The 26,631-nt window shown below is 30.9% G+C and overlaps 1 protein-coding gene across 1 annotated transcript in view; it reads left to right on the top strand.

The window, feature by feature from the left end:
- Positions 1-24,100, top strand: part of LOC143910989 (uncharacterized) — a 54,596-nt gene extending 30,496 nt beyond the window's left edge. Inside the window, exons 3-10 of the mRNA XM_077429656.1 lie at positions 2,191-2,266; positions 2,724-4,481; positions 4,707-6,394; positions 16,469-16,633; positions 17,828-18,067; positions 21,877-22,014; positions 22,132-22,773; positions 22,877-24,100. Coding sequence (XP_077285782.1) covers positions 2,239-2,266; positions 2,724-4,481; positions 4,707-6,394; positions 16,469-16,633; positions 17,828-18,067; positions 21,877-22,014; positions 22,132-22,773; positions 22,877-22,930 — 4,713 coding nt within the window. The 5' untranslated portion in view covers positions 2,191-2,238 and the 3' untranslated portion in view covers positions 22,931-24,100. The remainder of the gene's footprint in view (positions 1-2,190; positions 2,267-2,723; positions 4,482-4,706; positions 6,395-16,468; positions 16,634-17,827; positions 18,068-21,876; positions 22,015-22,131; positions 22,774-22,876) is intronic.
- The last annotated feature ends 2,531 nt before the right edge of the window (positions 24,101-26,631 follow it).

Below are 26,631 nucleotides of genomic sequence, written 5' to 3'. Positions count from 1 at the left end.
CCGTAAATGAATTGACGCAAACACGAACGACACTATAATTCACAGCACGCAACCAGGGCATTAACACCTTCAGATATTTCCCTGACCACCAGGTATTTGCATGGTGTGGTCTTGCTTCTTAAAATATGCACATTTTTTAATACTTACTTGATAACATCAATGATGATAATTCTCACTAATCATTATACTATATCTTATTATTCGGATGTGATATTTTTCGTGTTTAAATGGATTTTCATTTTGAAACAAATGTTGTAGTAAATATAATATGCTATAGATATTTCGTGATAAGGGTTGTTCAACCCAACTCGGAAAAACTCAATCGATCGATTCCTTAAGCATGACAATGTGTTACATCTTTGTATATTTCTGTTTCAAAATCCAGTTTTTGTTTCGTTTGCCACAATATAATCAGGTGAACGTGCCGTAACTCTTCCTGTACCACACCTCCAATACTTCTCATTCCATTTGAGCTCAAAAGTATCTTGAAAACGAAAGTTTATCACGACTACTGGAACGTTCGACAGATTGTTCATATTGTCAGAATCGTTTTTGATTTTATGTATTGAAATTCTTCTTTCGAAAAATGGTTACATCTCTACGTGTGTGTTCAGTTAAGCGCGCGTCAAAACGTCTCGGTCGCGTTCTACATACGTTTGACGCCATTGAAATTGATCTAAACCAAATTTCAATACGTACATGTACGTATAATGAGGAACGTTTCTAAATCACATAGTATGATCTTCGGTCTCGCCCATAAATTTCGTTATGCCTCTTGGATGCGACTGTGATACCGGAAAGACTTCGATTTTTGATGTTTAAGCAACTTTCGCTATCACCACTAACGATTTTTAATTTACTTTTACTTTAACACATTGATTTTCATAAAGAAATACTTTAAATAATTTATTCGTATAGAATGTTGAAAACTTCCTATATAATTATTCTTCGAGGACGTTTACATAGTGTTCAACGGTGAAAGGTAACCGCGCACCTCACGCTTTTATATATCATTTTCATTATTGTAGGATTTATTTTGTTTATAATTAATATCCAAAATTTTCCGCATAAAAGTATTATTTACCATTTGTAAAATTAAATGAATTATTTGACCTAGATGTCCAATAATAATGATTAAAATACAAAATGTTACTAGTGAAAATTAATGATAATTATAGTATGTGGTTCATATCCAAATCTAAATTACAATGCAAATAGTGTATTTAAATTTCTGTTTTCAAAATATAATTTGTGATAATATGCTTATACAAAATTACAGAAAAATTTTGTTATTGGGTACTGTAATTAAAACTGTAACAGGCAAATTAGGTACATTTTTTCCATTCTTGTACACATTTTTCGTACCAAATAAAATTGGAAAAATAACTACGTTAAGAGTATGTAATTAATTACATCGACGACAGTAAATATGTATTTAGTATACCAATAATACGACATAAATCAACTCTCTCTCGAGAGAAGGTTTGAATTATTTCAATAAATTAGAGTGGGGATAAAAATTTATGTACTTACACTCTGAATGACCTTCATTTTAAATTTATCTTGTGAGTGGAGGACTGAGATTTTTCGCCCACGTCAAAGTTAAAATGAGTCAAACCAACATGAATCACACGTCATATTCAGGTTATCATTAACTAATATCAGGTAGATATCAAGAAATATTTATAAAGCCAGATTTTCAGTTCAGTTCAGTTTAAATTGCACGAAAATATAGAATATTTTAATTAATTCAATATTTTGTTAACTTATTAATTACATATATATTTTTTCTGCATATATGTACATATGCTTATTATTTTTTATATAAAAAAATACAACAAAACATTGTGGTTTTAGTGACATCTATGCTATTTTTGTGCTACTAATTTGACAACAAATATTAACTTAAACAAAAACAGAAACCATGCAAAACTTTTAGCTTAGTCCAATAAATGTTCAAAATTAATTATAATTTAAAATATGTAATAATAATAATAATAAAACCTTATATTTAATATTTAAGGAATTTTACATTTTTCTTCAAGTAGATCAAAGTTTTGCTAAATACATTTTTAAAGTTAACGTTCAGAGGAGTCAATTAATTTTAATTTTTGTCTTGTTTAAATTTTTTTATTTGAGTGACTGTAAATCATCGATATTTTACAATAACTCTATACTTTAATGTTTCAGGACTACTTACTGGTGAAAAAAAAACGAGATTGCAGAGATGAAGTAAGCATGGAGTCACCCGTGAGAATTAATATAGGTATTGCATTAATAAAACCTTATTTAATAATTGCAAAAAATTAAATGGTCAGTAACTGGTGCAAAAATCCAGTAGTAAAAGTGTACTGTTATAGTTGCACACCTAAAATTCAATAATATTTATGAAGTGGTTATGTGAATTTCTTTAAATGAATAAAATACAGATTTTTGTCGTATCACAAATGTCTTGGATTGATTTTACTGTTTTTCTATTATTTTTTTGAAACATTTTTCTTTGCTTTTAAGAGCAGAGAGGGGCACTACTGAATAAATATTAATGAACGGCCAGGAAACTCTTTGTTTATAATATACAGCAGTCGTTGATTGATAATTTAACATATCGACAATCAATTGAATGCCCAAATCAAGCAAAATTACTGACTAAATATATACATATGCTCCTTTAGTATTATATTTTTAAAAGAAAACACATATATATTGCATATTGTATGTTTTAGGACTATGTCTTCTCTTGGCTCTTGTGTACTTTGAATGCTGTAGTTCTCAATCTAATAACAATGTGACCGACAACTCATCTATAGAATCCACCACCTTGTCGTCCAAAGATAGAAATAACACATTGTTCCATCCTAGAAATAAATCATGGCTGTACCAAAGAAGAAACATGACAGTGAACCAGAATCCCCAGATCACCTCTAATTCAACTGGAAATAGTACTGAAACAACAATCAGTTATGGAAACAAAATTAATTTTAGAGGATCTGTCAAGTACTTTGCAACTAGGCCTCCATTTAAACCTAAAAATCCATATTTGAAAAGAAATGCAACAAATAGCAAAAATGAAGTGTCCGAAAAACAGGAGCCAAACAAATTGCCATCCAAAACAAAAAACTTGTATTTGCCTGATTACAAATCTCATTTTAGAAAAAATGAAACAAATACTTCTTCTAGACCTAATGTTATACCTAATACTACTGAAATGCCTCATATAAATGTAACAGAAAGTAATAAATTAGTTAATAGAAACGAAAGTGGCAAATCTTTGGATTTAACATTTAATATTGACAAATACACCTCTTCAGAGTTTCATGATATAAACAATGTATATTCTCAATCAATATCACCAGAAGTTGAACATTTTATTGTACCAGATAATGTATCTGATTATTTTGTAAGTGTAGGATCTGCACCATATCCTAACAGATACAATCAAGTGGATAATGGAGCTCTGACTACACCTCAAACTGATCTATTTGATCAAAGGTTCAAAGAAGTATCTGATAGTATTAAAGAAAATTTAGCTGACATTGAATATACTAATGATGAAAATGAAAAAGTCTCAACAGAAAAATTACTTACCAGTGACTCTGATTCCATAAATTTCGACAAACTTATTTCTGAAGCAGTGAATGACAATAACACCAAAATTATATATAAAAATACCAAAGAAATCATTTTAACAGATTCAGAAAATCCAATGTCTAAGCATAGCGATTATATGGATGCGAATGGTACTAAAATATTTTATGAAACATCTATGTTATCTACAGAAACATATGACCAAAGTTCCTCGACAATCAAAATAATTCCTGAAGAAGACAAAAGTGATATTACCACATCATCTTCAATTATAAATGAAGTTATAAGCTCAGATAAAATTCAGAAAAAGGAACCAAACACAACAAAACGTATTGAACATTATAAAACCAATGAAACTCGAAAAGAATTATTAGCGATACGCATGAGAATTCATTCCACTCCACGTCCAAGAATCAGAATTTCATTGAAAAATAAAATAGAAGCCAATAGTACGTCAATTACAACAGAAAAATTTCCAACAACGAAGTCGCCTCAACTCGTTAAACTATTTCCTTTCCCAAGAAGAAGAACCTCGAATTTAAATGATACATTTACAACCACATCTTCAAAATTAGATCCCGTATATCAAGCAGATATTAGTCCAACCCGCATGGCCGATCATACACGATCGAATGCAGAAAATTCAATTCCATTCCTACGTAAACGTGGTTCGCTTAAGTATTATGAGGGAAATACAACCAATTCAACAAATGTAGAAAAAGATGATACAGAATTCCAATTTAGTATTCCTCCTACTGCCACTGCTTGGGCATTGATTTCAATGAAAAATCCTCCCGGAAGCAAAAGACAAAACATGTCACAAGATACAACAATTCCACGAGAGGACGTTACTATAAAAGCTGAAGATGACCTACAAAAACTAGATAAAATCACAGGTAAGTGAACTCCTCTCGCTTTTGAATCCACAAACTATAGAATTACAAACATAAATATGTATGTATGTGCATAGAATCAAAGACAACTAAATCAACTTTATTTTAAAATTTTAGTAAAGCAATTTGCTTGTCAATGTACTATAAATTTTCTTGAAAATCTTAATGATTATTTAATTTCTTAAATAAATTAATGTTACATTAACATATTATTTTTTTGCATTTCAGATACTGTAAATAGCAAAACAAGTGCCCAAGAACCGCAACAAATGTATAATGCATTGGCAAATTTCACATCTAAAAGCATAATCAACAGAACAAGTGATGTAGCACCAACCAAAGTTTCTGTTGAAAATAAACATACTCATGAAGAACTTACAAGTGCAAGTAAATTTGACTATGCTGCAGTCACATTACCAAATTCCAAAAATCCAGAATTGAATCAGATAAAACAAAATAAAGTCCCTGAAACGTTTGAAGACAACGAATACTTTGAATCCATTACTAAATTTCCTAGTACAGTAACAACACCAATATATGAATCACAAGGATCTGATTTTTCTACACCAGATTTCACTTCGGAAGATTTTAATAATCCTACAGAAGAAGAAAGTGATGATATTATATCCACAACTGTGTCTGTAAATAATATAAAAAATAACATTCCAATTATAACCACTGTCAAATCAAATAAACTTGAATTTAGCACTATATCAAGTAAAATAGATGAAAACACAACAACTATCTCAGATAATGACTTTGAGACTACTTATTTCAATGAAAAATCTCTCATAAAATCAACAACTTCAGAAATTGAAACTGATAATAAAAATTACTATGAAACTAAAACAACTACTGAAGTGACTACTGAGTTCTTAGATGATGTATCAACGGTTAATAGTCATGTAGAAGCAGAAATTGAGAGCGTTTACAAAGCAATTACTACAACAGATGCCAGTATGACTGTTAATTTACCAACCACTGGTTTATTGGATATAGATGCTGAGAATTATAAAATATCTACAACTACAACACCGATTTCCGATACAACTAACTTTGCCAGTGAAACTACACTTACTACCGAATCTTCAACTTATGAAATTGAAAGTAAAAACTTAGATGATGTGGATTTGGATTTTCCTGATTTATCAACTACAGAAGATTCAAACTCAGTTTATATGTTCACTACAGACATGAAAAACATATCAGATATACAAACGGCATCAACAGTTTACTACAATCCAAATATAAAAGTCGAAATCACTTCTCCATCTTCAACTACATTGCGACAGTTAGAAACTGAACAATTAACATTTGAACACACGTCGGACATCACATCGGAACAAACCACCGTCCAAACAATTGCTCCAACTAAAGTTACAGCTGCTACAACAAAATCGCATATTTCTACTACCACCCAAATCGGATCTGAAGAAAACTTCGATTCACAAGAGATCAAAAAAACTAATTCAGATGATGAGGATAAGTTTAGCACCCCCGACCAAAATGACAATTTAGAAGAATGGATAGATTCACCCGATGTGACAGTTGATATAAAACAATTAGACAGCAATGAAATACCAACGAGCATCTTAAACAAAACTGAATCTACAGCAGATCACGACAACGGCAATAATGATTTCATTAATTATAGCATAGCCGATGGCTCTGTATTGAAACCCAATCAGAGCCGAATACCCACATCAACTTCCACATCCGGATCAAATATTGAAGTCATCAAACCAAATCTTTCAGAATTAGCTCCAGACTCTGTAGAAGGCTTTGCAGGTGAAACAACTCCATCATATATGAACAGTGACAAATTCGATGAATCTATGGATGGATCGGGAGCTATAGCTGCAATTACGATCAGCGTCATCGGCGTCGTAGCTCTTTTACTGCTTGTCGGCGTACTGGTGAGTTTTTATCATCTGATTTTCATACTTACCTATTGCAATCAATTTAATGCAATAGTTTTTTTTAAATATTTTACCAATATGACAGATATATAAAACGTAAGTATTAGACAGGGCAGCCTTTTTACACAAAATTGATCAACCATTGTTTATACATCAGAACAAAACCTGATCAAAGTTAATTTATCATGAGTTTTAAATTCGTTTGCACCTTCCATAACAAACTTGCTAGCTCAACATGCTTTAATAACCCACACATTTTTACAAACCTCCTTATTTTAAACTTAAAATTGTCAGGATCAATTCGAGTGCATTCTCGTATAACTATTTAGGATCTGAGGGTGTAACATTTGTAAGTCTCCTCTCTAATTTCAGTAATCAAAAAAAATATGTATGCGTCTCAGATCTGCAAACATTCGGTATTAATTAATCACTCATGTCGCAAACATGAGCCATGCGTTCATTATAAATTCACATACATCAACGAAGTGATAAAAATGCGATAACTGAATAGGAGTCGCTTGATTTTGTTTTAACAAGCTGCTTATTTAAGACTCGCAAGTTCATTTAGTCACGATTCCACAGCAAACAATATGCAAAAATTAACTGTGCGCAATTAAAGCATCAATGTAGTTAATATTTGAAGTAAATACAACTACATGTGTGTAGAACTTTCTAGAGGTTTCGCCGTACGTCACCTTGTGTAGAAATCAAAGCATCAATGCAGATAGTTATTTGATGTGTGGGTAGGTGTGTATGGAATGTTGATGCAATAAAGTAATATAAAAAAGTTTTAAAAAAATTGTATTTATTTCAAACATTTGTAATACATAGGAATATGAAATAATTGACAATACATATTGCAAGTAATAATCATTTTCGAGGGTTATAATTTGGTATTCTTCGTCTGCCAAAATTTGCGCAATGAAGCTCTGCCCCCACACTGCCGTTGGCCAATCAAAAAGGAGACTCCGCCCTCTTCGGTAAAACTCGATCGCTATTGGCTGTCCTACACATGTGCTACCCCCCGGCTTGAAATTCAAAATGCATTACAACACAATGACAATAAATTCACAAAATCGTCAATTACAATGGTGTTAATTCAAAAATGCTTTTAATCCAGACTATGTGCAATATTGACTTATAAACACAATATTATCACAAAGCCCCGATTTAAAGCACTCAGAGCTTTCGGATATTGGTGGAATTGTTGAGCGCCTCTTCTGAAATGTTAAAAGTACATACATATATAGAATTGCGCAATGGTCCAATTATGTTGAATGTGTATCACAGTAGTACTGACAGAAGTGATCTAATAAATACAAGTAAACAAATATGTAATTTATTAAAACCACCTCCGCCAGTACTCCAATGTAACAGTCGGCCTGAAATAGCAATGAAATACATATTACAAAGAACGTGGATAAGATTGACGCTTGCGGTGTCGGCGGTAGCATCGTAAACTTGGATGGATTGACCAGTCATAATATTTGTTGAAGTACAATATTAAGACTAGACATTCCACCTAGTCTTCAATGCAAATTTTACGTGGACGAGATCTTCTGAATTGACATGGAATGAAATTGAACACAAAATATAAAATGTGAATGTTTCAGAAAACACTTAAAGAAAAGGCGAATAATATTAGAAAAACAATATTCATCCACCCCTTCTCCAATCATTTTCGGAAAATAAACTGGAACACTCAGAATAGAATAAAATGGGGTGCTCGTTACATTAGTCATCGAGAAAAGTCATATCTACCGTGATTGCAAATGAATACACACGATAAAATAAACTTTTCACGAAGCTAACGACTCTCCAAATTTACAACCGTACCTAAATTAAACAGAAAAGAAAAGAAAAGAAATAACAGAAAAGAAAGGAAAAAAATAATAAAAATTATGAGAACAAAAAAATGGTAAATGGGAGAATTTACACTTAAAAATACTCGAAAAATAGATGCATAATATTGAATCAAACACAATATATATGCACCTGTTTCTCGAAAATCTAAAAGGTACAAGAAATCGGAAGATCAACGTAAAATTTTAAATCAGATTGGAGAATATAGCTTAAAAAATTTACAAAGAATACATGCATAATATTTTATCAAATGCAATATTAATGCACATGTTCTATGTAAATTTAAAAGCTCGCTGAAAAAAAGAAGGGATTAAATATATGTTTGAAGAAAAATAAATGAAATAACCAAAAAAATAAAATCAATCTGTTGGACCTCTGCTAAAAAATCCCCGTGGAAAACGTGCATAATATTTATATAATATAACACCAATATATATACATGTCTTCCACGCCAATTCAATAGCAAGTCCAAAGTTAGTATTTGCCCAACTGAAAATAAGAAATAATTTAAAGCACAAAAAAATAGCCATGGAGTTTTCATTAAAAATCTGCGAGGAAGAGGTGCATAATATTAATTTAAACAACATATATGCACCACGTCCCTGCTGATTTAAAAAGAAATGAGACGCGACGATCCGTATCCGCAAGATTGTGATATAATCATTAAAAAAATAAGCAAGAAAGTGGTGCATAATATTGCAATAAATAAAATATGTATGCGCCACTTCCTCGTTTACTTTAATATGAACCAAGCACGTGAAGATTTGGTGAAGACTTATAAATAACAAAGACAATTGTTAATACCGTACATTGTCCTATGACTTCTTAAATGCAATGATATGAGATGGATATTCAATTGAAGCTGAAAAAAAAAAATATATTAATATACTTTAAAAGAAAATTCCACTAACAGCACAAGTACTCACTGCCTCGATTTCGTGTAGACTACACCGGAGAGGAAGCACCAAGGGACCCTACCCCTTTCAGGTCCAGACTCTTACTGCTGATCCAGGGAGGGGGATCTGCCTTTATATAGAAACCAATGCCCGCCTTTTTTGCAAATCGAGTCGAATTAGCTTCCATACTATTCCACGATCGAAATATTTATAATTTGTAGCATGAATTTGTTATAAAAAATGTGTACTTAATTTATAAAATATACCATAGGTTCGTTATCCGTTTCATTAATAAATGAAGTGTATGATATGAATAAGCATTCCAACTATACAAAGCGTCAACCGAACTTTTCATATTTTAACACGTGTTGATATCTCAAGAAGACTTTCACACGCAGACATATGATAAGATGCGCTGTTTGAAAATCAATCATTATCGTTAAATCATAATTAGTCATCCAAAACAAATTTCAGTTGAGAATTCAATTTAAATAAACACTTTTTGAAGTTTTTAAATTGTATGTGTTAGTATAGTATATACATTGTACATAAAAAAATATGGGAAAGATAAATAAACACCTTAATTACTTGACATAATCATAAATTTTTAAAATAGTGTACTCATTGAATCGATATGTACTATGGATTTTTTATCCCATTTTTTTCCTTTTCATTAAATAGGAAAAAATATATCTAATTGAGAATTCCATTCGAATGAACAGCATCTATTACCCTTTCGCGATTACATATGTATGTAATTTACGGAACAATATAATTCTTCTTCCAACTGTATTATCAGCAATCGGTAATTTTCGGAACTGTTTCGCATATGATAAGCCAAACATTATTTAAACCATATCAATTGCTGCTGGAAAAATTAATGTATAAGGAACTTTAATCTATAAGGAACTTTTTGCATATGATCAAAAAGAAACTATTTTCTTGAATGTTTACTTTTGTTTATTAAACTGATCTTATTTAGAAAAATTATATGGGCTTACTAATGTAATTTTAATGCATATTTTCAAGGTGTCGTTTGATTGGTTTCATACTAAATACAGCAGCCAAAATTATCATAGTCTTTTCAAGTCATCTGTAATAGAACTTGTAAATCCGGTCAATACATAGGATGAATCGTATTTTCTTGTATCGATATATCTACTTTCTTGTTTCCTGTCGTTTATTTTCCTACCTCTCTGGCTCGTATTACCGTCAGTATTTTCATTTTTACAAAGTTTTTAGTGGACTTCTTTTTGTAACCATGAAAAAAATACATGCGTTGCAGGAACAAATTTTAATGTTATATTTTGAAAGAGTATGTATAAGTATATATTGTTTTATGTTAGCAATGAACTTTTCGCGCTAGAATTTTGGGCCTTTATAGAAGAATCATACAAGCCCCCTCCCCCCTTCGTATACGTAGAAAGAAAGAGCACTATACAAAAATCATTTATTGGTTTATTTGATCGTGATAGTCATAATATGATTTTTTCTGATGTAGGGTCCTTCAAATAGCACAAGTCCGGAGAATCTGTCCCCTCTTCCGCTATTTATAAGTAATCCAAAAAATGTACCTTCGTTAATAAATATCTAAAGAAGGAACCGTTTTGTTTTTGTTTCCCAGTTTTATAGCTCTGTGCGATCGGTAATGAAGCAAAATAATATTTTGTTTGTATGTATGTATATACAAAGCTCGAGTCATTTTTACAACCTTTTTATTAGTTTCGCTCTGTTATTATTACTTTAGATAATTTTTAGTTGGGCAATGGTAAATTATATTGAGTGTATCTATAGAAAATTGGGCTCTCATGCTTTGCATGACTTATAATAATAAAGTAAAATGGAGTATCAGGTCCAAAAGTGCACCGAAAGTCAAACGCTACTATTCGTTCATCGATGTCATCATATAAGTGTCTTTTAAAAAAAAATATTTATCTGATTCAGCTGGGGCTTTGGGCGGCTGTTTAGCCGCCCTGTTTAGCGGGAACACAATATTCAATATTCGATGAATCGTTTAGTGTATTTTATCGATTAGATATAATATGGCGACATCAGTTGTAAGATGCAGTCTAATTTTTATTAGATTTATATGTACCAATACATATCTGTACAAAAAATATTATAAAAACTTTTTGATAAAGAAAGTAAAAGTCAGGTTAGTAAAAATAATTAAAAATATATAAATATATGTATGTAATAAATCTGTGTAGATAGAGACGCAACTGATATCCACAAACTGTATCAATTAACTTTTATTCACATAACTTTTTTATATCAAACACGAATGCAAATACATATAGGATACTTTAAAAACACATTTTTATTTGCTGTCAATATTTAAGTTCTAAGGTTGGTAAACATTGGGCACGTTGTTAACTCTTAAGCCGGACACTTAAACTAATTTATGAATTTGTAGAGTATGATGACTGATGAGAAAGATGTACTTTCGTGTTGTTTTTTTTTATTATTTTCACAAAAAGCAAAGAGTACAGAAAGTTACATAAATAATAAGGCTCTCTTACTAAAGACGACGCGGTAAGCTTACATATTGGTCTTTTCAAGCCATAATTAGTAGCACTGAATCCCGTTGATAAATAAGATGTATCGTATCTTCTCGACTTGATTTTTCAACTTCCTTGTTTCTTGTCGCTTATGTTCTTACTATTTTTAGTTACTGTCAGTAACTTCATTATTTTTGGATTTTCTCTTGTAACCAATCAAAAATTACTTGCGTTTCAGGGACAAATTTTAATGTTATGTTTTGAAAGTTTTTTTTATAGGTATATAATATTTTATTTTATGTTATGAACAAAGAACAGTGTTAGGACGATGGTTTGGCATAAAAAAATGTTTCACTATTGTCAACCATGATTTTTTGTTCTTTTACTTTGTACAATAGTCCGCGCCTCACCTCACAAGTCCGTTTGGAAATCGCTGCGGTAAGATCTCAATTACATAATTGTGTTGAATATATAATGAAATTATATTCAAAATCGGAGCCAGAATTATAATTTCAGAATGTAGACATTTCTGAAATGTATCGTTTTTATCTATCTGATAGAGCACATCACAATTCTTCTAATTCTTCAGATTTGGATAGTGAATCAACTCAAAACCGATCCAAAAGAATTCATTCTGCTTCTACTCGTAAATTTGATCTATTCAGTTGAGATTTATTGCTATGGAAGATAGCAATTCGAAGTCGAATGAGTTCCATTATCTAATGAAAATATGGTTTGAAGAATTCACGATCTTGCTATCAATATGGAAAAACAGCTCATACAAGATATATAATTCTCAAATGAGGGGAGGAAGGGAGATTTCCATCTCATTCCAAAAAAATTAAGCCAGTCTGTGTGAGTAAATACCAAACGGTATTTACCGGTCCGAGGCACGATAAAGTTAGAGTAGCACTTTTTTTTAATTTTATAATAATTTTAAACGACTGCGACACGCACTCATTAGAATTATTTCTTTTATGATTAGTTAATGTAATGAAAAACAAACCCTCATTTAATGATTTGATCTGTAAATAAATGATCAATGTTATATTATTGGTCTCCGACTGCGTTCATTTTTATCTACATATTATTTATCGGTAAATTTTCGTAACAATTACTAACCATTAAAATTGTTTCCTCATTAAAAATATTGCGCATTCAAAAGGATGTTCAATTTTTTGGATTTTGATACCAGGTAGTCATTTTGTTCTCTTTTTACTAATTACTAACTTCTTAGCTCGCAAACAATTTTTACCCATGTACAATGTGCATTCATTTATGATCTCATCGATTTTGTCGCTCGCGATTGCAACATGGGAAATACGATTCAAAACACATTTGCTTCTGTTGCAAAAATAAAGGCATACATTGTATCTCGGTTTCAAAAATCGGTTAGCTCAGTTAAGAACCGAGGGTCAAAATATATTCGCTGCAAATCGACCGAGACGAAGAAAACGTGGAAAGTAGGCAGGCAACAAAATTAAATCTTTCTTTCAAAACTCATAAACATGTCAGTTTTTACTTCATGCCTAATTTGTTGTGTTTGTATATGCCTTTAAAAACCCAAAGCCAGAAGCGGTCGATAATGTGACGAAGTTAGTCAAGGGTAAATCGAATTTGTCGAAGCTTAATAAGCATGGAAAGGATACGAAATTTTTTTTGAAAAGATTCAATTTTCAAAATCATAATCGATTTGGTACTAATGATGACTCAATATTGATGAGATGACTTTTTTTGCACATATTATGATGAGTACATTATGTATGTACCTATATGTGTATTACATCTTAGCAATAATATATTCAAATGATTAGACATTTAATCATCCATTCAATCAAAATGAATACAGACATATTCTAATGTGATATTCCTAGACTAGCATTTGTTGTATAGGTAATATTAATTTATAGGAAAAGAAGTCCACTTCTCCTAACCCCAAATCATTCAATACGGTACTTCAGGTTGTTTTTAGGAACTCGAAACGGTGTAAAGTTGGATTGATCATTTACCTCTTGAGTCACAAACAGTCATAAATATTATATCATTTTTTTCGGTTCTTAGAAGTTACATACATTTATTAACGGGATTCGAAAATCTGAGATAATACATAAAAGTTAGCATTATTTATATGAAAGCTTAAATATTATAGTACCAAAACGTCCTTCCTTAAAAACTAATAAAAACCTTGTGGAAAGAGCCAGTTACGGCGCGTTCCCCAACTTTATCCCTGCAGATAGCATTACAGGTATTCCTCGACTTACGACGGAGATACATTCCTGAGCCTCGGTCGTAAGTCGAATCTGTCGTAAGTCGAATCTATATATGTGTATATATTTTTTTTCGGTAGTTTTACTTACTTTTATTAATACAATAATTCAAATGAATACATATTTAAATAGAAAAAAAATTAAACATCTACATCAGCGGTTCCCAACCATTTTTGATTCACGTACCACTTATTTGCGGAGTCACAATTATGATATATTTATCTACTATTTAGTCATGCTTCTATTATTATCACTAATAAGCTCTATGTCAGAAAGCTGTTCATATTCTTCACTAATACCTAGCCAAAAAATAATAATCAGATGAGAAATTATGTAAAGTTTCAAATACTTCAGTTTGATCATTTTCGATACATAGATTCCAAAATCTAATTTTTTAATCATACTTTCAATTTTATCTGCAACATTAAAGATCATTATCGAGTTGTTCTCAAGTGTCAAATTCAAGTTATTTATTTATTGGAGCGCTAAAGCGATAAATTAAAAAATGCACTCAATGCCGGATCCGAGGAAAACGTATAGATTGCCAGATTATCGATCATCAACCGTACATATTGACGTCAACGATGACTAATGTTTATTAATTATAAACGAAGATAATGTTTATTAATTATATGAAAATATTTCTATTTTTATAATTGTAAATCATTCATTTCTGCATGTCCGCCATTACTGATTTTTTTCCGCGAACCACCAACCATCAACCGCGTACCACCAAGTTGTACGCGTACCACAGGTTAGGAACCGCTGATCTACATCATCCGTACTTATTAGTTATTAATAGATCGAATTATATTTTCAAAATTTTATTTTTTATTTTTTCAAAACTTTTTTATTTTATTTAATTTATTTTTATTAATACAATAAGTCAAATGAATACATATTTAAATTGAAGAAAAAATTAAAAATCTATATGAAAAATAATTAATTAAAAAAATATATATTACTTTTTTTCGGTCGTAAGTCGAGGACTACCTGTATATATGTAACATAAAAAGTTTGTAAAAACAGTAAAAGTAATTAGAAATTATGTATATTTATAAATGTAGGTACGTACATATATCTATAAAGGACAAAGTATTGAGATGTTCGGTAGCAAAAAAGAAGAAATAAAGAATCGTACGAAATTAGGATGGATTGCAATTGGGCGAATAATTGCTGCTTTTAAATAAAAAATGCCACTTTATTTGATGAAAGATATATTCGAATAGTCTGTCTTTCCAGTGATGACAATATGGATGAGTAACTTGGGCATTCAATGCCATGAAAAGGTACATAGTAGAGCGAAAATCGATGAAAAGGTACATATGTATGTATGTATATCAATGAGAACGAGTAGAGAGATTGAAATAATATTAGATGAGTCAAGTAGCTGGAAGAATCGTTGAAAGATAAACAAAAAGTGCTTGAATGGTACTCGAGATAGTGTAAAAGGTTGCGAGGAAGGCCACAATGGGTAGATGTAATTAGAAAAAAATGTTTGAGGTGAGATGAAAAGTTGTTCAAAACAAAGACGAATGAAAGCGTTATGGAGAGGTTTTCATTGAGCCGTAGATAGAGAGTGGCTGTAAATGATGATGATAATTAATCTGTATTACAAATATTTTTCGTGCTACATAATATCATTAATTTTTTTATCTGCTTCTTCTCTATGACGAATCTTTGAAATTACAGTGGTGCAATAAAAATATATTAACCATTTCGAATCTTTGAGCGTTCATTTTTGTCGCAGCAAACAAATCGTAAATCAACAACTTGAAATATTAAAAAAAACTCACAGGAAACTGAAGCCATTGGTTTAATTGCCCACTTTAGTAATATATGAAGCTCGCTGTAAGCTGTAATATCTTTACCTAACACGTTGGATCAATAACTTTTTTAATCGATCTTGTTTATTATACTGCTCTCTTACGTAATTGTATATAATCAATGGTCTTATCAAATTAAAATTAGGTTCTAGAATAATTTTAAATATGATACGAAAATATATGAAACATTGTATTACAATGTATGCATGTTGCCTCCGTGCTCATATAATGTACTTACTCGTATATTATATACATACCTACATACACTACACATATTTTGTAACTCAACAAAACAAAATGCGAAAATTCACTCCGAAGAAATGTAATATTTGACCCACTCGACATGTGGAAGTACCTAGTATTTACGACTTGGGTTTGCACAAATTCCAAATTGCACGTGTGCTTTCGTTCATGATGTCATTCGAGGTTACCCGGTTTTTAAGGTGACCGTCAAGTCGATATATACTTATGTGTTATATAAATATCTAATGTACGTACATATAAATGTATGAGCTTCTATATCCATGATTCCGGGAAATTGGAATTTACCTATCCTGTACTTATACTATTACTTAATATTTCCGCCTTTAAATCAAGGAGGTTTTTAACGATGTAAAAAACATACATATGATAATATATCATATTATTGAATTTTTGTTTATACTAATAGCTTAAATAACCAATCGATGTGTTTTTAAGTTTTTTTGTTATATTTCAGATGGTGGCCAGGGGGCGTAGACGCAGTGGGGGTTACGGACAAAGATGTACTCCCGTCTCTTTGGATTCGTACAGCCTCGACAATGTATCAATCAGTGGATCAACTCGAAGAAAGGCTAGAAGACCATCGAAGCGTTCTTATGGAAACCCCGCTTATGACGAATCGGTATTTAATCTACTCACTCGATTTTTTTCTGTTTAAATTAAATTTGTAATCGAACACATATGCAAGTTAGTACAGATCGAACACATTTGTTTATACGAGTCGCGATAACGCGATCAGATGTGGCGAACATTATTTTGGTCTGTATATATGTATGTATATAATTAATTTTCAAAGATGCAAGCGTGAGGTGACCATTTTTTTTAATTTAAAATTAGGACATTTTTCCCAAAAAGTAATTTCTAAATTCTTCAATTATCAAAAATGAATGCTAAAGAATTATGGACGCAAATTTATGAAATAATGAATTAGTATTCTTGAATGCTCTTATAAAATTCTGCAAAATACTGGTTAAACATTAATTATGGGAGATATTTGCAAATATCTCCCATATTAAAAATCATTTTCGCTGAAGAATTTGTGTTTAAAAAAAATTACTGGTTTTATCCTATGAAGTGTTTTTGCTTACATGATACTAATGGCTAACACCCAGTTGACAAATTTACGAGAGATCCGTAATATTGACTAATGTCGCTCACGGTTTCTTTGACTGAGACCTTTTACAAATTGCCGATATTCAAGACGAAAAATACATAATATGTATGTAAACATATGTATTTATTTCCTTACCTATACTAAATTTGCGTAATGCTAAACACATATTGCGTAATGTGAATATAAAATCGTTTAATTTTTAATGTAAATGTATGATTTATTAAATTAAATGTGTTGAAAAATGTTTGTCTTTTAAAAAAAAAATTTCAATACAATACATAGAAACACATGCGGAAATAATAAATTTCGCTTGTAAACACTAAAGTTATTTTTACATGCAAAGTAAAATTTTTTATGGACGAACAATAGCAAATAGAGACATCGTCTATTATTGCATGAAATCTCGTATATTACCCGTGCCTAATGGAAAAAACAGGGGATGTTTGAATGTATTTTGTATGAAAAAGAGTTTTTCTTTAGATGGACAATGCATTCTAACAATACTTACTAATTACTTTCATTTTTTTGTCGCCAACATTCTACATCTCACTTTATTTTAACCGTTAGTAAACAATTGTTCATACGAAATCTTCTCGGTTACTATGAATTTCCAATCCATGAATGAATGAATAGAGAAAAGAGTTAGTATCATATCTTTACTATTTATTAATAATGTAATTAATTGTTACACTTATACTACAGGGTGCAACCTCTCATCCGATGCAATTTGCCGCATTGGCCAATTTCGCACTAGACCAAGATTCCATAATGAGCGAATTTAACGATATACCGACAATAACTGCAAGAGCTGATGAAGTTCCTCCAGGATGCGAGTCCAAGAATCGGTACTCGAACGTGATTCCGCTACCGGAGACCAGAGTTATGCTTACGCCTATCGGAGCTGATGAGACTTCCGATTACATCAATGCCAATTACGTCAGGGTAAATATTATAATTTTATGAGAAAACCACCAGATGTTAGAAACAACATGGAGTCAGCGGTAGGAGGCGTTTCCATTTTTCTTTTGTGTTTACTTAATTTATCACCACAGTTCAAATGTAACATATACCATTTCAATATTCTTGTGGCTCCGCCTTGTCTAGCAACATTTCGTAGAATCGAAAAGAGCCCCCAAAAAAAAAAGATGAAAAGAATTTACCGCAATGAAACGACATTTCCTCAGGACTTCATGCTGGTTTCTAAATGTCTCTTATAATATAATGATATATGTATGTGTAACTACGCATTTGTTTAATTATTAGTATAATTGATATAATACTTTGTTGCACCCATATTACATATTCAGTCGATATTACCTGTGTGCATATTTTGCACAGGATTGCGTTTCATACAAGAATTGTATTTGTAGATATACATATTTTCTCCTGCAAATTCGAAATGAATGTGCCCGTTCGCAAGCAGTCAGGTTTTTTTTTTCAACTGCACGTGCCTTTTTGAATACGTAGGTACATGTGTGTATGTCGGTAGCCTTCAAATAAAACGTTTCGTATTTGAAAGATATACAATGTATCGTATTTCAATTTTTAATACACGCATGTTTGGGTCTCAGTTGGCTTTGCCAGATAATTATTTTTCCAAATAGGAATTTTTATCATGCGATACAAACAAAATTAAAGACTTGCTGTCTCCAAATAAATTCAATCGAATACGATTTTAACTGATCGGTATCATTTATTTCGCTATTTAGCAGATCCCCAGATTCTTTCGATTGTTTGGGTGTGAATTAATGTATTAATTAAGATCCATGAAATTATAGTGATGATTGACTTTAAAATTATCAAATTAAGCCTTTGGGGCCGTTCAAATATTACGTAAGCAGATTTATTACAATTATTCACCCCCTCCTCCCCCTTGTAAGCAAAAGTAAGCAAAGCTCTTACCCCCCCCCCCCTCCCATGCTTACGTAAACATTGGTACCTATATGCATATTCAGTATTTGTGGGAATACCCGAATATGTGTTTGGTTTTCAAGCATAGACAATGTGTGGGTTGCCAATGTGTAAAAAAAAAATAACTACTGCTGACTTAATCACCATCTCGCCCCCACCCCCCATGTCATCAAAAATAAGCAAAGCAAAGACCCCCCCGCCCCCCTATAGTGCTTACGTAATACTTGAAAGGCCCCTTTCCCATTTTTTTTGTCTTTGATATTGTCTTAGATTTCCGCCATTGATGTTTCCGAACTGCGATTATCAAATTTGATTAATTAAAAAGCACTGCCGAGTCCTCCAAGAATCCACTGTTGAGGAAGCATTAGACCACCATTGTTCTTCCGTTTGGTGAATAAAGCTTTCGTCAACGATTCAACGATTTATCCAGTCTCCGATTTCCTGTTTAGACTGTTGATTGAAATTGAAATTCAATTATTTGGAGAACTTTATCGGTGCTATTTTTACAAGGTTTATATTAGGTTTATTTTCGCTCAGCAACAGAAAAAGCGATCGGGTGTCAAATGGTAGACGACTGCCGGTAAACCAATTTCCAGTTCGTACGTTAATCTTCTTTCGATACGTGGTCGGAATTACTCAACAGCAGTAAATTCAAACCAAAGTAGATTTTCATTTCGTGATTTCTTTTTATAAGACTTCGCAGTACTATTTTCTTTTACAAAAATGCCACAGTTTCTTTTTTGGTAGATAGTAGAGTGAATAGACTATTTGTTAAATGTGAAAAAAATAAGAAATTAATGAAATATGTTTTTACAAGGTTTTTATTTCATATTATAAATAGGCTTGTAAAAAAAATTACACCGAATAACAGGAATGTACATTCTACGAAATGTTTATTTCTATAATATCAATCACAAATGAAACAACACAGATTACAAAGTTCTACTATTAAAATCATAATATTAAACAGTATTTTTCCCGACACACGGTTATTTGTACTTGACTGAAGATTTGAAATTTTGTTTTACCTATTTATCTATTATCTATATATTATTTATATGGACGATGGGGATTGCACTAATCTCCCTATCGTCTGGAATAAAAAGTTATTATTATTATTTACTTCCCGACGAGCTTCTATCTGCCGCTTAATGTTTCGGTAATTAAGTGTATCAGTAAATCATGTTTCCAATCATGAGCTTCCAATCCCAGAATCTTTTTTCAGAGATTATGTGATCACGTTAATTTTCAATCTCGGGATCCCGGCGCCAGCACCAAAAATCTGAATTTATAAAAAAAAGAATATAACAGTTCAAACAATCACATTTACATTTTTATTTTCAGCTTTATACAGGTAAAAAGCCTGGCCATTTTATGTATATATTTTGCATTTAGTATAATCTCCTGATATTTCACGCAAAAAATACTTTCATACAAGCGTTTTTGCAACGAGATTTTGACTTAATTCTTGAAAATTTTGGATTGCATACAGTTGTTTTTTATTGTTATTAAAAAAAACACCTAAAATTATGTAATTAAATTGATCTTTACGTTGATTGATTGATACGTTCATTATAGTAATAGTTTGAATCTTTAAATATTTATTCAACGAAACGATCCATTCAATGGGATACTACAAGAATTATTATATTATTCAAGAATTATTTTTTTATATTTTATATCATTGAATGAATTTTGCGGTTTTTTTTGTGTTTTAAAAATTGTGATCAACAATATCATGATTCATGAGGATAATTTAGGAGTGAATTGAACCAAAATATCTATACTAACACTACATATATAAAACCGTAATTTTATTTTTATTCAATCATAAATATTGATACTAGAAAATCCATTCCAAATTAGATTTTTAAATCTAAATTTAATTAAATATAGCATGAATAATTTAATTTTAAATTTGAATATATTGTGTAGGCTTTGGTCTCATTGTTCGAATATATGAACTGTTTTAGCTTAGTTTTAAATTTCAATAGATGTCGTTAAATTTTGTTGTATTCAATTGTACATATGTACTATTTCGATAAACACTAGTAGTAAATTAAAAATCATATAATTGATAGATATATAAAATCTATTAGAAACCTGTATTTTTCAAAATAGTTGAATAAGAAAGTATGATCGGGTACGATTTCAAAGGGACTTGATCTAAAAGAATTCGTGGATCGAAAAATAATAAACATTTAGCATTAAATAGATATATGTATTTTAATTTAGAATAGGTAATATAAAATATGGTATATGTACCCATATATAATTAATATATGTATATGTAGGTAGGAAAGAAGAATCAAACATTGTAAGTAAATTTGTTTGCAGAAAATGGGCGCCGCTACGGGCCACTGGATTTTTAGTACCGTCTGTATTATTTCAAAACATTGCTGCCGGAGAAAACGTAACTATAGTCGGAGATTTGCATCGTTGACACTCGCTATAAGTTACCTCAGAATATTTGTTCAAAGAGTTTTATTTCGGCATTCGACAATGTATGAACGTCCATACATTGTATTATGTAATATGACTCGATTACTTTGTATATGCTCAAACGAATTCTTCGAAATTCGGTCATACTCATAATACATACATAGTCATAAATCTATAGCAGGCACAGTCATCAGTGATGACTCATCACACGACCTATTAAAAATATATATATTATAGTTATGATTTTCTCTGGGGGGTGGGAGGGCTCGAACTTTACCTCAGCACCACCCCCTACCCTTCGTCAGGGCTGATTATATGCACACATAGATGAATATTGGTCTCATAATAATAATAGAGAATAATAAATTCATTAAATAATTCGTTTATTTAATTTACAGGGACCTAAGAATATGAAAAATTATTACATTGCATGTCAAGCTCCACTGTCTTCCACTGTAAATGATTTCTGGAGAATGGTTTGGGAACAAAACTCAAGAGTGATATTGATGCTCACTGAGTTTATGGAAAATGGTGTAGTAAGTATATTCATAATCATTTCTAAATTTATGTATTCGAATCATAATCATTTTCTTCTTATAAACATATTTCATAAAGATGCAATGTGATGTATGATTAATGAAAATATATTTTAGGAAAAATGCTATGAATATTTGCCTCCGTCGGAAGTATCAGACAGCAAAAGACTCTATGGAGATTATCAAATCACACTGAAAAAGCGTGAAATACGAGACAAATATGTGATATCAATACTACACGTGAAGTCGATGAATACGAAAGTGTGGCGAGAAGTCACTCATATGTGGTACTTTTGGCCGGCCAAAGGTGTGCCTGACGAGTGTCACTCTATCATCGCTTTCCTGATAGAGGCGAGGAGTTATTTGAAAGCGTCCCAAGTGGCCAAAGAGTATGACGAAGATGGTCAAGATTCGATGGTAGTTCAAAATGGAGCAAATCAAATGAATGGGACGGCGGAACAGGATGATGCTTCTAACGGCGACGATGTCAATAATCAAAAATCAGAACAAAGGTTTAAAAATGGTAAAACGATGACATCCAATAACAATGAGGGTACCGATGGAAGAAGAAAAGGTGGTCCTTTGATAGTGCATTGTAGCCCGGGAACTGGTCGTACTGGAGCCTTGATTGCTTGTGATATCGGTATTAGAGATTTCGAAATGTCTAGAACTGTAGATATACCAAAGACTGTATATAGAATTAGAAGAGACAGGGCAAATGCTGTTCAAACTAAAGATCAATACATATTTATTTATAAGGTGAGTCTTAATTATAAACGTGTATATTATACATATGTAATATGTAGTGAATTTGCATAACATAAAATGAGCGTATTATCAATGAATATTGCTTTTTGTTTAGGTATTGAGTGAATATGCTACAAAACTAACTGGAGGAATATTGGACTCTATATAGTTGCGCAGACATGACATTAATATAATTAAATACAATAATTTTCGCGGACCAAACCTAGAACGTATTAAAAAAAATCAATGTGCTCTCGACTGATGTGTATTTAAATAAATGTTGTTTATTAATAAGTTTCTATTGAAGATTAATCATACCTATATAAATATAATACCCATAATCTATGATAAAATACCACAGTGCTCAATTTTAAATATATATTATATATTAATCTAAATCCAGTTGTAATAGACAATATTATGTATTTGTGTTATTTAGTACATATATGTTATTTTAAATAGTTTTAATAATTATTTATCAATCTTGAATGCTTTTTTTATGTAAGAAAACAACTGTACGATTTGTATTATACTCTATTGATAGTTTTTCGTAAATGAGATCACGATACATAACAGAAAATTTATATTTCAAATACGTACATTGTATGTATACATACGTACATATGTACTTACTTATTAAGATTTTTAATATGGACTTTTTGAGATATGAATTACAATGTGCATTATTATATTTTGATGTACATATAAATAATTATATAAGAAATTATATTTAGTTTTTACAAAATTAAAAATGCATATTGAATATGTTCTGCGATTTTTTTTGGTTTCGTAAATTAAACATAATATACATACGTAAAAGAATAGATAGTTGACATTTGGACTTCCATTTATACATATTTCCTCAAATTTTATATTCATTACACGATTATGTATTTATTTATACAATTTTGCATATGCTTTAGCTTGTTTTTTTTAGTAAAAGAAAAATTATGACATTTCATGTTATTTGACAATGTTCTTTAATGGTGTAATAAAAAAACTATAATGAATAAAATGCTTATTTAAAAATTGTCTAATCAAAGGCACAAATTTCTCCATGTGCAAGCTTTTTATTTATTAATTTTGTAAATATATATATGTATGTATGTAAAAAAAATATTACAAAATTTTGCAATCAATTGTCCATATTATACTATCTATTTAATTAGAATTAAATTATTGCACAATATGCATGTGAATTGCTTAAGTTATATACAGATAATGAATGATCAATGAAATAACGATATTTTGTATTGATTTACGATATATGATGTTAAAACATGTTAAATGTGATGCTACTATTACTTTTATTTTTCCAAAATAAATTTTTGGATGATTTAATCTGTTTGTGTTTTATTTTTTGGTAAAAATCTCTCTCATCATTTATTACGATTTTATAAAGTTTTGACAGTGAAAATTGTACATAATAAGTTTTTTATACATTTATATTTTAATGACAACGAATTAGGTTGACACATTAGCCCCTCACATCCTTTTTTGTCAACCAAATTTTATATAACACATTAATATTTTTAAATTTTGTAATAGTACATATGTATATAGATACTATATAATCACTATCCAAACACAATATTTCAAGCATAAGTTGTGTGACCGAAGTAGCATTTGTTATAGGCAACATTTTCGCACAGTGCTAAGATTTATAACACGCATGAAATGTGATTGAGAGGTGATAATATATTTTGCATTTACGGTTAATTTAATTCACAAGTATTTCGGTATAAATTGAGATGTTGATCAACATTTTTTTAATCAAACAAACATTCGTCTGTAAGTACATACTTATGTATCACATTGGTATTATAAATTTATGAAATAATTCGAATTTTTAATAATATGCAATAATTAAGGAATTCATATTACTATATATGTATGTTTATTAACATATATTGAATGCAGTTTTCAAATCTAAAATACCACTCTGCCCGAAGAAAAAGATCTTCAAACAATGTGTTTTGGAAGTGATGACGTATAGGTGCGAAACTTGAGCTTGGGCAGTGCACTCAAAGAAGTATGGAACGATGCATACTTGGCATAACGAGGAGTGATAGAAAACGGAATACATGAGTGAGAAGACACATATAGTGGTACGCGGCACTTTCTTTTAGATATTTTTGCACATGCCAAAAAAACTCTTTCATGCCTAGTACTACTGTACGATCGCGATCTTACCCACAGCTCACCTCCTGAAGTGTTTTTGGTCATATTTTATCCATTTATTGACAGTGATCCATAACGATGATTCCTGTATTTGAAGAAATGTAAGAAATATAAGATAACACGAATTATCAATGACACGAAGACACGTCTATCACAGTTGGAGTCCAACTTTAAGCGTGCCATGCTGCATTTTTGAGTGTGTAGAGGTTGTGATTTCTCGACTTTTTTAAATTAATCTTCGAAATTTGAGAATCTCATTTTCTCGGAATATTTGAATCTCGAGAATTCGAGATTTTCTTTTTTGTTTCTCGAATATAATTTTTTTTTTAAATATAGTGAATCGATTTTTCAGCATATAAAATCGATTGGTCTCCGTGACCAGCCAGAATGTTAAATTACAGAAAACGCAAATATCGGAAGGCAAAGATCGAAAATCGAAAGATTTTAAGTCGAAAGATAAAAAAAAAGGTTAAAACTTAAACAAAATAAATGTTGTTGAAGTTTTAACAAATCCTTCATGACTGATAAAACTTGCATATCTGGCAGATATTTTTACCAAGTGCAATGAAGTTAACTTATCATTACAACGAAAAGGATTACAATTTTTAATAAATAAAATTGCATCTTTTGATAACAAAATACAATTTTGGATGTCATCCAGTTAAATCTAATAATTTTGATAGTTTTCCTGCCTTTCATGAATGTTTAAATGAATTAAATTTTAAAGTAGATGAAGAAGTTTCCAAAGTATTATTTAGAACACCTATATAACTTGAAAACAACCATCCATTTTCCGTGACTAAACCAGTAGGATTAAGCGCAAGTAAGTATGAAAATCTAATTAATTTAATTAGTGACTGATTTGAAACAAAAATACAAAGATCAACCTTTAAATGCTATCTGGGTGAGTTTGTCAGAAGAGTACCCCAATTTTTCAAAACAAGCTATTATGGGTAGTCACCGGAGCCTGAGGGGGCCGTGTATTGTTCAAAGGTTGTAAATGCATTGTTAAAGGTTTGCCGAACAATGGATAGCACTGTGACTATCCTATCTCTAATTATGGGTTTACTTCCGATTTCTACAACCTATTTATGCGAAGCGGAATTTTTTTATTATGCTGCAACGAAGTCAAAGTGCAGGGACGGGCTCGACGCCACACCAGATATTATGTAGAATGCAACTTACCTGATATCAAGAAGATATGCAATTCAAGGACTTAAATTATCAAAATCATTAAGTGCTTTATCTATTCATGTTTTTTGTTTATATTATATTATATTTATTTGTAAGTATTTTTAAATAGGTATTTTTCTAATAGTTCCGATATATTTTTCGCATATTAAAAATACCTATATCTATTTTTAGTTTGTCATAGGGTCCGAAATTATTTGTCCAGGGCCCGATATTCCTCTCGGCGGCCCTGGGAATTACCCAACCTAAATTATAAGCTAAGTGTTCCGTTAAAATTTTTGGGTTTGCCAAGTGTTCCATTGCAGAAAAAGTTTGGGAAACCCTGCTCTAGCGGGTGAGGTTTACGAAGGGACGCGACTGTACAAATTTGGCCTACTATCTAAAAAAACCATGTACCGCATACCTCTCCGTATGTCTTTAGCTTAAAAGTAACAAAGCAATAATAGTACTGTGAAAGAAAGTTTAAGAAAAGTCAATACATATTGTAATATGAGATCT

Source organism: Arctopsyche grandis, chromosome 4 (assembly GCF_051622035.1).
Source record: "Arctopsyche grandis isolate Sample6627 chromosome 4, ASM5162203v2, whole genome shotgun sequence".
NCBI classification, from domain to species: Eukaryota; Metazoa; Arthropoda; class Insecta; order Trichoptera; family Hydropsychidae; genus Arctopsyche; species Arctopsyche grandis.
Note: the sequence above shows the minus strand (reverse complement) of the source record. Positions and strands in the feature narration are given on the sequence as shown.